The sequence below is a fragment of the Anarhichas minor genome, unplaced genomic scaffold (assembly GCF_050575085.1).
Source record: "Anarhichas minor isolate MPS153535 unplaced genomic scaffold, ASM5057508v1 ptg000136l, whole genome shotgun sequence".
NCBI lineage: Eukaryota > Metazoa > Chordata > Actinopteri > Perciformes > Anarhichadidae > Anarhichas > Anarhichas minor.
In genome coordinates, this window is record NW_027466582.1 from 5,581,900 (window position 1) to 5,595,777 (window position 13,878).

The 13,878-nt window shown below is 41.1% G+C and overlaps 2 protein-coding genes and 1 long non-coding RNA gene across 4 annotated transcripts; 1 reads left to right on the forward strand and 2 right to left on the reverse strand.

The window, feature by feature from the left end:
• Positions 1–349: 349 nt before the first annotated feature.
• armc1l (armadillo repeat containing 1, like) lies at positions 350–2,832 on the reverse strand. Its single transcript, XM_076084395.1, has 7 exons — positions 2,800–2,832; positions 2,210–2,384; positions 1,945–2,036; positions 1,563–1,731; positions 1,314–1,430; positions 1,072–1,146; positions 350–986 (listed from the first exon to the last, which is right to left on the reverse strand). The coding sequence occupies exons 2-7, from the start codon at positions 2,360–2,362 to the stop codon at positions 792–794; spliced, it is 801 nt and encodes a 266-aa protein (XP_075940510.1). The 5' UTR covers positions 2,363–2,384; positions 2,800–2,832; the 3' UTR covers positions 350–791.
• Positions 2,833–2,977: 145 nt separating this feature from the next.
• Positions 2,978–6,751, forward strand: mtfr2 (mitochondrial fission regulator 2). 2 transcript variants are annotated; one of them, XM_076083909.1, is made up of 9 exons: positions 2,978–3,113; positions 3,909–3,959; positions 4,048–4,109; positions 4,297–4,401; positions 4,776–4,900; positions 5,094–5,290; positions 5,398–5,701; positions 5,892–6,075; positions 6,180–6,751. In XM_076083909.1, exons 1-9 carry the CDS (start codon positions 3,086–3,088, stop codon positions 6,222–6,224), a joined length of 1,101 nt encoding a protein of 366 aa, XP_075940024.1. In that variant the 5' UTR covers positions 2,978–3,085; the 3' UTR covers positions 6,225–6,751. The 2 variants fall into 2 exon arrangements, with proteins under 2 accessions (XP_075940024.1, XP_075940025.1); XM_076083910.1 differs by having other exon boundaries at positions 3,002–3,113; positions 3,909–4,109.
• Positions 6,752–7,451: 700 nt separating this feature from the next.
• Positions 7,452–10,233, reverse strand: LOC142942144 (uncharacterized). Its single transcript, XR_012951565.1, has 5 exons — positions 10,066–10,233; positions 9,400–9,486; positions 9,142–9,176; positions 8,893–9,003; positions 7,452–8,320 (listed from the first exon to the last, which is right to left on the reverse strand). It is a non-coding gene; the product is annotated as an uncharacterized LOC142942144 (long non-coding RNA).
• Positions 10,234–13,878: the final 3,645 nt, after the last annotated feature.

Below are 13,878 nucleotides of genomic sequence, written 5' to 3' on the forward strand. Positions count from 1 at the left end.
CACCAAAAATGGAGGGAAACTTCTGGGTTATGTAGTGCTGGTTTCTGCCAGTAGTACACAGCATTCTGTTAGACGAAGTTTGAAAGCCAATATATTTTACTAAGCCTGACCATGAGACTCAGAAAACTGACAAGTCCTTTTCTTCACGAGAGGCGGTGGGATGAGATCTTTGAACCTCTGTAAAGCTCAAATCACTGTACAACTGTTGCAGCTGTACTGTTTGGCAAGTAAATAAAACTTTTTGAAATTGATAACCTATTCACCGATGTGGTATTGCAATGACTTTGTCCTCTTTGATCCAAAATACAGAATGATGGGAAGATAAAATAATTTACAGTGTGCATTGAAAACATGGAATACTTTGTAGATTTATTTTAGCAGAAACCAAAACGACTACCAACAAACAGCAGGATATACAGAACACAATCTTCTAACTGTACAGACAGCGACAGTCATGAATTTTTTTATACACACGAGAGAAAGTGGACAGTTTGACCGAGATTAAGAAAATATGTACATCAAGTGGATAGAAAACAAAAATGTATGTTCAGGGACAAAAGATATTTTTCAAGTGAGTCTCCATTCAACTAAGAAACCCACTTTTGTACATGTTGATAATTTGTAGTTTTTCACAAGAATTGACGTCAACTTGGTGAAGTTGACCATGCACACATAGCCCGGATGTTGGCGTGTAGTGTGCCAACATCCAGTAATGTCGACTTCTGTAACATACAGAGCAGTTGTAGTCTTTTAGCACAGCTTTGCGTCACTGGATCGCAGGGAATCAAACCTCACCAGTAGAACGTTTTGGTGAGGAAACTGGCGGCAGAGCTGAGCCAGTTTCCACTGGAATCTTCCTTCGCTGTGGTGCGGGAAATGGCTCGGTCGACCTCCCTCTCTGGGCTCTCCTCCTCTTCTGGGAGGTAGTCTGGTAGAGCAGAGTTTTGCTGCACCTCCACTCCGGACTCGTTCAGAAGGATAAAAACCTGAAGAAAACGATCCTTGGTTTATTCTCCCGCGGATACTCAAATAGTGTGCCGTCAAAATGTGTGCTCTATGACCCCCGCTCACCTCTTCTCCTGCCTCATTCTTAACCACCTGCTGAGCTGACAACACCTTAGTGGCAGCAATGGCGGAAGCCAGACTCTGGAAATTATAAAGGAGGTGACAGGAATTAATATACAACAACCAAAGATCAGAAGCGGATTTGATAATGCAATAATACTAACGTTGAATATAACGACAGGGATATAAACTAACATTTTTAACAGGCCAGTGTCTTCCTAAGCAGACGCTGATAGAAAGTGTTGTACCTCAGTGGGCAGGTCAGAACGGATGCGGACCGTGCATCTCTTGGAAGCCATCTGGAAGGTGAAGCTGATCACTCCTTTGACCTTTAGAAGAGCCTCCTCACACAAGCCTCTCTGGTCCTTGATACGAGAGGGAGACCGTTAGTTAACATTAGTAACTTTCTGGCAATAATAATAATAATAAGTATAGTTGCTGTCATGCATAGGAGTGTGTGTGTGTGTTTGTGTGTGTTTGTCAGTCAGCCCACTCACAGTGCTGTCCAGCCCCTGAATGTGAAGAGTGACAGACTTGGCCTTCTTGTGGGTGGAGTTGATAAAGAACTGGGATTTCTTTCTACTCTCAGGTATGCGTGGCACAGGTGCACTCAGAATGCCAAACAACTCCTGGGCCAAGGCAGTGATGTCAACAGACAGGCCCTCCCTATATGGAGAGACATTATATTTAATGTAAACTGGTTACAAAACCCTGAATTGCCATCCACATATTTAGGTCCAAGTGCTATTACATGAAATACTAAATGCATATGAGAAAAAAAGTAATTAGTAGTTAAAGCTGTAGACAGGTCAAGCAAGTCTTATTGGAAATTGCAAGTAAAAAACACACATTTGAGTCGCCAAGAAAACATCTCCTCACCTCCCAATGAGATCCTCCAGGCTCACCATCATACCCAGTTCATTCTTCATGGTGGAGATGTTGGGGGTCAACTCAGCCAAGTAGCGCAGGGTCTGAGGACAAAAGATGAATTCAAATATGCAGTTCATTTATGTTAACAGGTCCACCCAGCGACCCTACGTGTTAAAACGTGCCTATGGTAAACGTAGGCATAAAACACTGGTCTGGTCCCTTTAATGTGTAATCAGCAGGAGGATGCAGGACGAGTTCAGCCTCCATCACCCACCTGGACGGTTGCAAACAGCACGTCTGGGTTCTGGTGGTCCAGGAAGAGAACTAGCCCGGGCAGACAGCCCTGATCCTGGACGATCATCTCTCGGTTCTGCGGCTCGGAGGCCAGGTCCCGCAGCTGGCTGACTACCGACAGTGCGTCCATCATCTGCGTTAACTCTTCACCGGGTCTGAAACGGAGAATGGTAAACGTCATTTAAAGGTTAACGTCAACTACAATCGGTACCGTGATGAACGTTGAACTAAGTTAGGAAAAAGCAAGTCAACGTTATGACTGGATGATTTTAGATAACGTGACGGTCACTGGTGTGTGTTTAAGCTAGGAAGCTCAAGGTAAGAAGTTAACGTTAGTTTATTAAAGTTAGTTTATTAATCGCGAGCGTTAACGTTGTGGCTAGCTAAAGATGCTACCGTTAGCTACTTTTGAACCCAGGAAGAAGCGGACCAACGTACGAAAAACATTATTTTGTTCCGTTGCACCGTTTGAACACAACACTATAAGATTACCACAACAAATAATAATATAAACACCCTTAAAATACGGTGAATGTGGTAAAAATTAAGTTTTTTGTGATGTTTTCTTACCCGGGAGAAGAAGCAGCTCGTGTACAAATACAAATTTGGTGCTGGGTTTTCGTGACACGCGATTGGTCGACTAGACGTTGCCTCTGCTGCACGATCGCCTTCTCCTATTGGCTGTTCATATTACTTCTGTATCTACAGCCAATCAGAGGAGCCGATGCTGCTGCAGCGTTATTTGACTTCACACAGACTTGCTTCCTGGACTCGTGAGCTAAGTTCTTGGTGTTTATCTGCAGTCACAGTTTATATTATTGGTTACTATGAAGATATCCGACAAATGTAGCTTCCAATGCACGTTTTGACAAGAAAGGTCCACAGTAAGTACGCACATATTTCAGTTTATCCCGCATGTTTTCCTGGTGTGGCGGTTTAGTTATGATGAGCCACGCAGCGCTACAGAAGGAAACACTGCGGTGCTGTGCGGGCTGACTGCATTGACCGCAGCAGGTTACTCTTCTAAGGGTAAAGCTACAATCCACTCTGGACCGTCGGTTGTGCTGATCCAATACGATTTTTTTCCGCCAAGTCAGCATGCAACGGTAGACTCGTTGATTTAAAGTTTGTAATATGACATCCTAAAAAAAAGGGTTCATTTGAATTCTCTCAGCCATTCTGTTTTATAAACTGTCTATCATAAACGGGCACATTTTTTTTTGGTAGGTTTTCCTTTACTGGCTTTTCAAGATTAACCTATTTCAGTCTAGAGCAGGCAACTTCAATGTGTAGGTAACAGTTACGTTAATTTGTATAGCACCTAATGGTTTAAATAGGAGCCAAATATACATTTAGATATTAAAGAAACAAAAGGTAAAATTATAATTAACACTTCAATAGTATATTCAAAAATACATAATAATGTCCAAAAACACTTGGCAATTCACAATAGTGTCCCCCCCATAACACATTCAGTTATTTATAATAGTACTGTTTTCGAGAGGCCTCTAAAGACGACATTACAGTAGTCGAGCTACTAACTTCACTTTTAACTTCTTGCATTAGGTTCATGTTGTAATTGTCTTCTTCATGTTAGAATCTACGTCCATAACTTGATTTGTTGTTTTCAGGGATTCACGTACTGACTTTGCTGCGTTGTCTGTTTTGTCTCGTTTCAGGTGTAAAGTATGTGACTTGGTGCCGTCCACTCTGCGTTGGCCTCTTACCAAGTTAGTCAGCAGAAAGAGGATCTTTGCACTCATCAGCTGGTGCATTAATAAAATAAAATAAAATAAAAAGTCCTTCCAATGTCTTTAGTAGAGGATATTCTGGATGTGCTGCGCGTCGTCCTGGAGTACTTTGGAATGGCTCCAGACATGGTGAGTCCAAAGACACACTGTTAAAATGATGTCATCCCGGGCTATCATGGGGCTTATTATTTGTTTTTATCGGTGCCAAGTATCAGCAGCAGTGTCACCTTGCTCCCTAAAGGTTAACTGACTGAGCGAAGGTGGAAGAGTAGCAATTTTCAACCAAGATCATTTTTGTGTGTGTGTGTGTGTGTAGCTGGTTCCAGTGTGGGATAGTCAGCTGTGCGGCCAGTATCGCAGCGTTGTGCGGATGATTGGGACCAACCTCCATCTGACGCCTACACCACGAGTCCACTTTCAGGTACCGTCCTACTTTCTAACAGACTGAAGATGATCTGGAACCATACATTTGTCTTCACCTCTTCAAATTCAACACAGCCACACAGTGGAACTATGGGCTTTTTGTTAAGACTTGCTAATAAAGAAACGTTTGTGACCTGATTTTAAATGACACATTTGTCACATAGTACTTCCTAAGCAGACGCAATACTGTTTCCTAAGCTGAGCTAAAGTGCTTGTTTGTTTTAACATGACACGCACACACCAAAGACATTCACTCATTTTACAGTGGTGCACCTTCCTTCCAAGTTTAAACCAACTAAGTTCTGTGGGTTTTTTTGTCATGTAGTCGGGGTCAAAGTGTGTAAACCTTCGTTGTCCACGTTTGGTCCTTAGGTCCCTCTGCTCGGCTATGGGCCCAACGGTTACGTCGACATCCCTGTGGAGACACCGTCCATCCCCTCGTTCGCTGACGTGATGTGGGTGTTTGAGGATGAGGGGGAGAGCTTTGCCAAGACCCGGTAAGGACACAATACAAACACACGGTCAGGTTCATTTTGGCCACTGCAAGTTTACAGAAAACAAAACCATGTTCACTTACATGCAATTCACCTTAGAAATGCATTACCTGCATGGAGTTATGAAAACAAACTCATTTAGTTTGTTTCGGGTGTGAAAATATTTAATATTGAAACTGATATATGGTCTCAATAGGAACCGTTTACCTCCGGAGAAGGGAAATACTGTAAATCGGGACGTGGTGAGATTCCCAGGACCGGCCAAGAATAGAGCCCAGAGGGGAGGCAGATCAGCTGGTTCAGACGCTCTGCAGAAGATCACAGCGCTGGAGAGCGAGCTGCTCAAACTACGAGCTCAGATAGCCATGATCGTTACGGCCGCTCCAGCCTCAGGTGCACACGCTTTGTATCTTGTCTCGACATCTTTTCGCAAAATACACAAAATATCTCAAGTCAAGCGAATTTAACAACCATTCTGTGCTCTTTCAACGTTTCGTTAGGTCGGACGGAGTCCCCGAATACCCCGGGCTCGCCTTTGATGTCTTCTATCCTTCCCCGAGCTCTCACCTCCACGCCTCGCTGTGCTGCTCCCCCTCCACCACCACCACCACCTCCTCCTCCTTCCTGCCTTGGCTCCCTCGCTGAGACTCCGTCTGTATTAGACCTGATCCGCCAGCGCAGGACGAACGACAGCAACCTTGGCAAGGCTCAGCGCAAGCCCCAGGACTCGCAAGCAAAAGGGTTCCCATCCATGCTGGATGTTCTCAAGGACTTAAATCAAGTGAAATTGCGCTCAGTGGAGAGGTAGGCATTAGGAATGAAAGGAGATTGGTGTGTCAGAATTTCTTTTTTGTCTTGTTTTTTGAGTTTTGCGCTCCGCATGCTCACGTTACCACAGTCTTGGAAAGGGAGGAGTGAGCGGAGGGGTGTTGGTCGGCAGTTAGATGCCACCAAATCAAACAGGCATCGACATTTTTCATTCTTTCTTCTGTAGGTCACCGGGGGGAAGACCGGTCGGAAGGAGGCGCATTAAGGGAGGCGCACCATCGCTTAACGACCCAGCGGCTCTCATCGCTGAAGCGCTAAAGAGAAAGTTCGCCCAGCATCGCCACAACAGCTCCTCTGACAAAGAGAACTCACTAGAACTCTCACCGTTCGGCAGTCCAGAAACACCCATGGTTTGTTTTCCCCAGAGACACACACACACACACACACACACACACACACCTCAGACTCACACACCTCTGTCAGCTGGTCTGCTAATCTGCTGCCTCTGTTTCAGGTTCCTCTCCATATCAGACGCAGTCAGGGGCGCCTCCACCTCTGAGTCTGCTGATCTGACCCCAAAATGTCAAAAGTCAGACACCCCATCAGCCAATGACCGCTCCCACAGATGTGCCTCTCAAGACGAATTACTCCTGCAGCTGCTGACTTACGTTTCATTTTTACTTTTGTTTGTCTTTTCTTTTGTTCTTGTAAGAGTGTTTGTCTCACAATGAACAAAGTGCTTGTGTCTCTGTTACGTGTCTCATTGTTGGGAGGCTTGAATGTATGTTTGTGTTTTCAGCGATTGCTGTGAACAAGGAATTTGGTCCAGTTTTGTTTTTGTACAGCGGAGTCTTATGTTTCCAGTGTTATTCATACATTGATGAGATCTTTTTAAATGTAATAATGTATTAAAAGCAGGTGTGCACTGTAGCTTGTAGCCATCTTGCTTAAAGTCACTTTGTGAGGCCTTATAGTTCTTCCCTCAACCATGTGAAATGAGCAGTGGGTATTGAGATTCATGCAGCTCTCTTCTATGCAACTGCTGTTTCAGGTTTTATTATATATTAAAGTGTTAAAGTGCACTGATCCATTTTGTTGTCGTTCTTCTTTTCATGTTCCCGACCAATTCAGTATATTTCCAAAGCCAGTTGTAGCTATTTTGAACATTGCTCTGATTAGATCACTGTGACCTCACAAAACATATTTTGGGCCATAACCTCAAGACAATGTCACACAGATGTCTAATATGATAAAATGATGACGTGAGGACATTTTGGACAGACGTGGATGTGAACTTGACCGTTTGGTGAAGGCTCACAACGAACGGTAAATGTAGTTTAACCGTGACGGCTGCCTTTGCGTCTTGCTTCAAATGAGCTGCTGCCGTTCACTGCGTGCTACAAGGTAAGTAAATGTCTTCTGACTTGGAGAGAAGATGACCTTAAATAACTTATATTATATAGAAACATAGTTTATATTTATTTAATAATTCAAGTTTATCTTACTAACAGTTCTTTATCATTCTCTACTCTTATCATAATCTTACCTGAGCTGCTGCTGTTCACTGTGGATGACATAGTGAGCAAGAATAGGTGTTAACATAATCCAGAGAAAGTAATGCATATCATTGTGTAAACATGTATATCTATAAAAATAAGTATCCTATCTCACGAACCATTGTTTCCCTTTGTCTATTCTCAAGTTACTCTAACACCGGAGCTGCCGCTGAACACTTTGAATGAAAGGGTGAGTACTGCATAACTTAATAATAATCTGCACTGGTACATCATGTTTATCCTTTTTTATTTCACGAAGAGCAAAACCAATTATTTGAAAAACCTACGGTAGGTTTATCAAAGAGTTTGCTGTTGTGTCCTGAAACTAATGCTATGGCAGGTTTATTTGTATAGCACATTTCAACAATAAGGCAATTCAAAGTGCTTCACATAAAAGCATCAAAACATAAGGCAAAAGAAAAGGAGCTTTAATCAAGTCATTAAAACATTAATAAAAGTTGCAGTGCAGTTTAAGAAATAGAATACACTAGTGAAATGCAGGAAATTGATTAATATCCTTGAATCTGGTTCAATTAAAGACAGCAGCAAACAGAAAAGTTTTCAATCTTTATTTAAAGGAGCTGAGGGTCTCAGCAGACCTGCAGCTTTCAATTAAGATCATTTTACACAAATGTCTGATACAATAATGCGATGACGTTTTATTAGACATGGTTGTAAACTGCAACTGGATTGGTTGGGAGAGCATATAACTTAACATCTCCGTTGATCCAAATAAATAATAATAATGTTAAGTCACAGACTATAATATATATTATATAAATAATAAAACATACGTACACTATATAGTATGTTCACATTTTGGTGAGCCAAAGAAGAAAAGCTGCCTCAAATTGAGATCTTAGAATATTCACATTCCCACATCAGTCACACATCGTTGTGTGTAAAAAGAAGTTCATATTTTAAGTGGCCAAATGCAGCCTTTCCAGAGCTGCTGTCATGGCTATAAACCCTGAATGTTGGTATATTACAAAGAACCTGCTCGTCATAAAGGCATTGAATATACTTTTCAGCTTCATCTCTGAATTGTAGGTGTCTGTGTCCTCCTCCTCCTCCTCTTCCTCTTCCGGTGAGAATGTGACTGTGAGAAAAACAAAAGAAAAGTGGAGTGGACTTTAGACCATTAAATCTTATAATGCTATTCAGTTATATTTAGCTTTATTAAGATGTAAAGACAATGGACTATTAATGCAATACAACATATGCAAATACATGTGTCTGTAATAATGGCATAAAAGGTTGACCTCTCCACCGCAGCTGCATTTAGTCTGACTTAATGAGTGCGTGTTTGTTTTTGTCAGAAAAAGCAAATCATGAAAAACAACTGAATTTGTGGTTGCTGAAGAGTGCACCCGGGAAAACCCAATTAGTTTATACTGCACCTGCAAGCTTGAGTCATAAAATATAATTAAACATACAAGCAATCAGATCTGCCCTTATTGCCAGTGAAATAATAAAAGTGAACATCTGATTAAATAAAGCTTAATGTAATTAAATAAATGAATATACTCATTGAAGGACCGAGTCTTACAAAACATTTTACCCACAATTCACAACACAAAAACGCTCTCTGAGCTTCTTGTAGCTTAACGTCCTTTGCTCTCCTTTTGAAGAGGACAATATTTGGGGAAAAGGTCTGTCAAGGAAATTTACTTTGATTGAGAGGAGATCCACGATGCTTTGAATCAGTTTGAGTCCGGAGGATCCCACTCCATGGGAGTTTCCTCATCCTCATGATGGGGGGATTGGAAAGGTCTCACAGAACTACAACACAACAGTTGCACAGAGAGACGTAGAAGTAAATGAGATAGATTAGTGGCATGTTAGTGGATTGTGCCCACTCAAACTCAGTATGACATCACTGTGTAAAGTAAAGTGGATATGTTTTTAAACTACATTAACCTGTTAGCTCCATGTCCAGCACCAAAAGCAGCCCCCTATCGATGCAAGGAGAAAAAAAGAATACATAAATCTAACTGCAGCAAAAATATATTTATCGGTTAAGAAAAATGTCACTTTCAATGTACGCTAGCTGCTAATGTTGCTACCACACACGACTCTGATTCATTCGGTTCACTACTGCTTCTGCTCCTTCTTACGCAGCACTAGTCCTCCCAAATCCAATACATGTCACTTCAAACTAAATAGTATAAACCTTACTTGTTGATAAGGAATGGGAAATGTCTCATCATCATGGATGATTTCACCAGGAAGTCCATCAGCGTTGTCCACGCATTCAATGGATATCTGCAATATCAAAAAATGTATTACAAAAAAGAAAAGTATCGTAAGATTCCCATATTAAGTTACCAGTTCCACTTTAACAGCAAATTGCATGATTTAATGCTGGGTTTCTCTAAATGATATAGCAACACTAATGTTTTAAACAAACTTACGGGGAGCTTGTCATTTACAGACGCCATTTTCCTCAAACAAACAGTCACGTTGTAGTTACGTACATGTTGGCGCCAGACCACGTCAGTGTTACTTTTTTTTTTTTTTTAAATGCAACATTGTATAAATTAATGTACAACAATGTTGAGGATCTTTTTTATTACAGAAGGAAAATCTCTTATTCCAAACTAAAATATGATTTATTTTGAAAATACCACTCGCAGTAAAAGAATATCAGTGCCTCTCTCCCTCTATAAAAAAATATCAGAATGAATTGGTGTTGACAGCACTTTTTACACAGCCCTAGTCCTCCAAAATCCCAAATAAGTATATTTGTTCACAAGAGTTCTAACAGGGAGTTAGACCTCTCTGTCGGACAACATACTATATATTTCTTTGTCTGTAAATTAATTTAGCCAAAACAGAACATACCTTTTTTTTTTTTTAGATCCTTACAAAATCTTGACCTTTCCTTCGTTCATGTGGTCTGCTTTGGTCCTCTGTGTCAGATAAGTACCGTCTCTTGGTTATGATTCAAACCATAGGAACTTCCCACCCTAAATAGAGGATAAGGAATTGTCTGGAATAGACGTAATGACATGCACTTCTGCAAGTACTTCTGTATTTCGAAATAAAAATAAATTCAAGGTCAGCAAATCTATCAGTTTCAGTTCCCGAGAATCCTTCTACAGTGGCCATGAGAGCTTCACTGCTACTTAAAGGGGCTAAAATCTAAATTCAAAACAATTCTTTTGATTCCTCACGGCTCTCAACATGGCAACGGCTAAACAGTGTTTAACGGTGGGCGCTACGCTTCTTAGACGACTGCTTATCAGCCGTAACACCGTTAGCAGCTGTAACAGCTGCATGAGCGCAGTGTGGAGGCCAGGAGCTAACCAGTGGGGCACGCTCGCTGCATTAACATGCACGCACATGCACTAAAGGCAAGCGCAGCCGGCCCGGCTTGGTAAACAAAGCAAAGAGAAGCTCGGATTACAACACACACACACAGAGGGAGAGCAACTTCATTCTCTGCTCAGGAAGACATTACTCCTCTATATCTTTATAAATGCTCCAAGTATTGTAGAGAACAGAGGCACATGAAGAGAACATCTTCACCAATTTGACAACACGTGTGCTGCATTTAGGAAAAAAAGCTGCAAAGTGAGAAAGCACAACCAGATACAGAGATGCTGCGTGTTCAGGCAACTAAAACTACTTGGTCAAGGCTAAAAAAAAGATTGCCTTTCATGGAACTCACACAACAACGTGTTGACTGTTAGTAGGAGACGTGATTTGAATTAAGGTCCTTTGTTAAAGTCACACTCTTTGTCCACAGTGAACTGGGACAAACCTTGAGAACTGGAGGCAAAAGCTTAGTATCTAAACTAGTACAAGTTACTGTGACTCAACACTTTGTGTTCAAATGTAGTTCAAATTTAGCAAATGCCTTTATGTTCATGGGATAAGATGCGAGTCAGACAAATATGATGATCAGCTGACTGTGTTGGTGTCTAAAAGCTCAGCTGGTTGCAGATTCCTCCTTTTGCTTTACATAAAGTCTAAAAATGGGAAGGCGGCCATTTTGGCCTACTTCAAGGCGGCCATTTTGGCCTACTTCAAGTTTCAAGAAATGTGTTGCAATTTGACGTGCCATATTGTAACTAACTGTTTTCATCAAATGTTGTGAAATAGATGTGCTGTATAAGTTACTAAGGAAGTTTCACAATTTTGGTGGCCCTTGTTGCCGAAAGTGGGAGTGTTTCTGAGCAGCAGAGTCCCTTTAGAAAACCTCTAACTTTACAGCAGCAGGGGTCTGACAGTCTGCTCCACTCAGCCCTGGTTCTGGTTCTCTCGTGCCTCTTGGTAAAAAGAAAGAAACCCTTGCTTGCTCGGTTAATGTGGGTAATTTATGATTTGTAGTTATCTTATTTATTTGAAAAACAACACTCTTGTGAAAACAATAAAAGTACCTCTCCCTCCATAAAAAACATCACATCAGAACTTTTTATGCACCACTACTCCCGAATTTCCCTTATTGAAGTTCCAACAGTTTGTTCTAACAGAAAGTTATACCTCTCGGAGGACTAATTGACCCAAACATACCAAACATCACCATGTCGGACAACATACTATATATCTCTTTATTCAAATCATAACATACCTCTTTTCATGAGATCCGTCAACAAAATGTTGATGAGACGTTCCCTCTTTGCATGTTGGTCCACTTAGGTCCTCTATTTCAACTGAGCGAGAACACAGATAAGTAACATCCCATGGTTATGATTCATACCATCTAAACTCCACACCCTAAATAGAGGATAAGTCATTGTGTGGGATGGAAATAATGGAATGTTCTTCCGCCCAATATTTTTACACAAGCAGTTTCAGGTCAGCCAAAGCTGGTGTCATTGTTAACCCTACCACCTTCATTTTGACAAACCGGGATATACATTTAATAATTAAAGACTGTTAGCTCTGTCGATACTTTCGTTTGTTTGCACTGTTAGCGCTATTAGCACCGTTAGCTGCGAGGATTCATTCATTCAAAGGTTACATTGTACCGGATTCCGCATGATCAAAATAAGGGAGGTAAACGTGGTTACATTGTGCATAATCAGAGGGTTTTCCATTACACTAACCAAGCTACACTTTAACAAAAAAAGATATTGCTTGCAATTAACGACATAGCGAGAGAAAAGTTGGCATAATAGGCTACAAATCTACAAAAAGCTATTGTTAACTTGTAAACAATGCTACAATTGTTGTATCAACTTACCACAGATCATTGATGTAGTTTGTCGACTTTGGATGGAGATAAAAGGCCCGAAGAAAGCAACGACAGGTATTTCTCAAAATGAAGTGATGGGACACAGTAGTGGCTTCCTAGGCTGCTCAAACATGAAGACTTGTCGGCTCTCTTGGTTTCATTCGACGGAATCGTGTTTTTTTTTGTTTGTTCATTTGTAGGAACAACGTTGCTGTTTTTTTTTTTTTTTTGTCTCATTCTTCTCGAGTTTTTTCACCAATCCAATGAAAAACTTTGCTGCCAGTGATAAACTCTGGATCTTTCAACAGACACCAGGATAGGCTGAGAGGTGGATCATTGGCATAAAACTGTCGGAGAGCCTGGTTTCGCTCCATTTTGGTGATTGTTTCGAAATCAATAGCCAGGGGTCTCGTTTAGAACCGTTGCGTACGCACAAAACGGGGTCTGAAAGAGGCGTACGCCACTTCCCACGCAAAAGTTGTGATCTATATAAACAAACTTGATGAATCAAATCAAATTTCGCTTGATATTTCATCAGCGCTGTCTGCTCTCCTCAGCACGGAGGAGAGGGCCGAACTACCGACTCTCGTGGTCAGCTGTGGAGCAGCTGATGAGATTATCATCATCTGTAAAATACAGTCAACTAGTGTTGAAGAACTGCAGAGCAGAGCATCATTAGTTTTCAATAATCTTCTAATACTGTGCACATATCACATGTATGATTTTAGTTTTTATTAAGTGTCTGTGAGTAAAATCGCTGCAGTGAACATAACTTTATTTATTAATTTATGGTTTATTCCATAGTGACAGATCCAGCATACTGTACACAGACAAACTGTAACAGCTATCTGCTTTACATTGAACATTTATGGATGAATGTGGGCGTGTAGAGGGCGGGATGTGAGGCTGAACCAGCTGCGCGCATTTACAGGTAGATTTGGGATTACAGGTACGCAAGGTTTTAACAAAATCCGACATTTTGAAACAACAGGTGGCACAGTGTTCACAGCTGTGTGTCTATAGAGTATTTTACAACAGCTTTGAACGTGACTCACGTCTTAATGAAGGACTGGAACTATCTGTTTTATGAATATAATTTGAGTGGTTTGCCCTACGTTAAAAAAAAAGGCTCTTGATAGGTATGTCAAGTATGACAAACAAAATGTATTATTGAGCTTTAACAGAAGCATCTTTACATGGAGTATTATTGGTTTAACAGACAGGCACTTTAACTTACATTCATCGTGCAGAGCTTTGTACACTACATTCAAAGGTAAGGTACTGTACATTGTCAGTTACAATGAAGAGGCTTTGTAATTGGCCTTTAACCCTTTTACATGTGTTAACCAGCCATGATTCGAAAAGACCGTTTGAGTCACCTGAATAAATGCATACAAACTTCGACATCAGTCCATGTTCCAGTTTAGGGATTGTGCTGGGTTTAATTATTCAGATCACACAGTAAACCCGTTGCT

Coding starts and splice junctions, on each gene's coding strand:
- armc1l (XM_076084395.1), bottom strand. CDS start 2,362: ATGATGGACGCACTGTCGGTAGTCAGCCAGCTGCGGGACCTGGCCTCC. Junction 1,732..1,944: donor CTGGAGGATCTCATTGGGAG/GTGAGGAGATGT, acceptor CTCTCCATATAG/GGAGGGCCTGTCTGTTGACA. Junction 1,431..1,562: donor TTCAGGGGCTGGACAGCACT/GTGAGTGGGCTG, acceptor TCTCGTATCAAG/GACCAGAGAGGCTTGTGTGA.
- mtfr2 (XM_076083909.1), top strand. CDS start 3,086: ATGCACGTTTTGACAAGAAAGGTCCACA. Junction 5,291..5,397: donor TACGGCCGCTCCAGCCTCAG/GTGCACACGCTT, acceptor ACGTTTCGTTAG/GTCGGACGGAGTCCCCGAAT. Junction 6,076..6,179: donor GCAGTCCAGAAACACCCATG/GTTTGTTTTCCC, acceptor CCTCTGTTTCAG/GTTCCTCTCCATATCAGACG.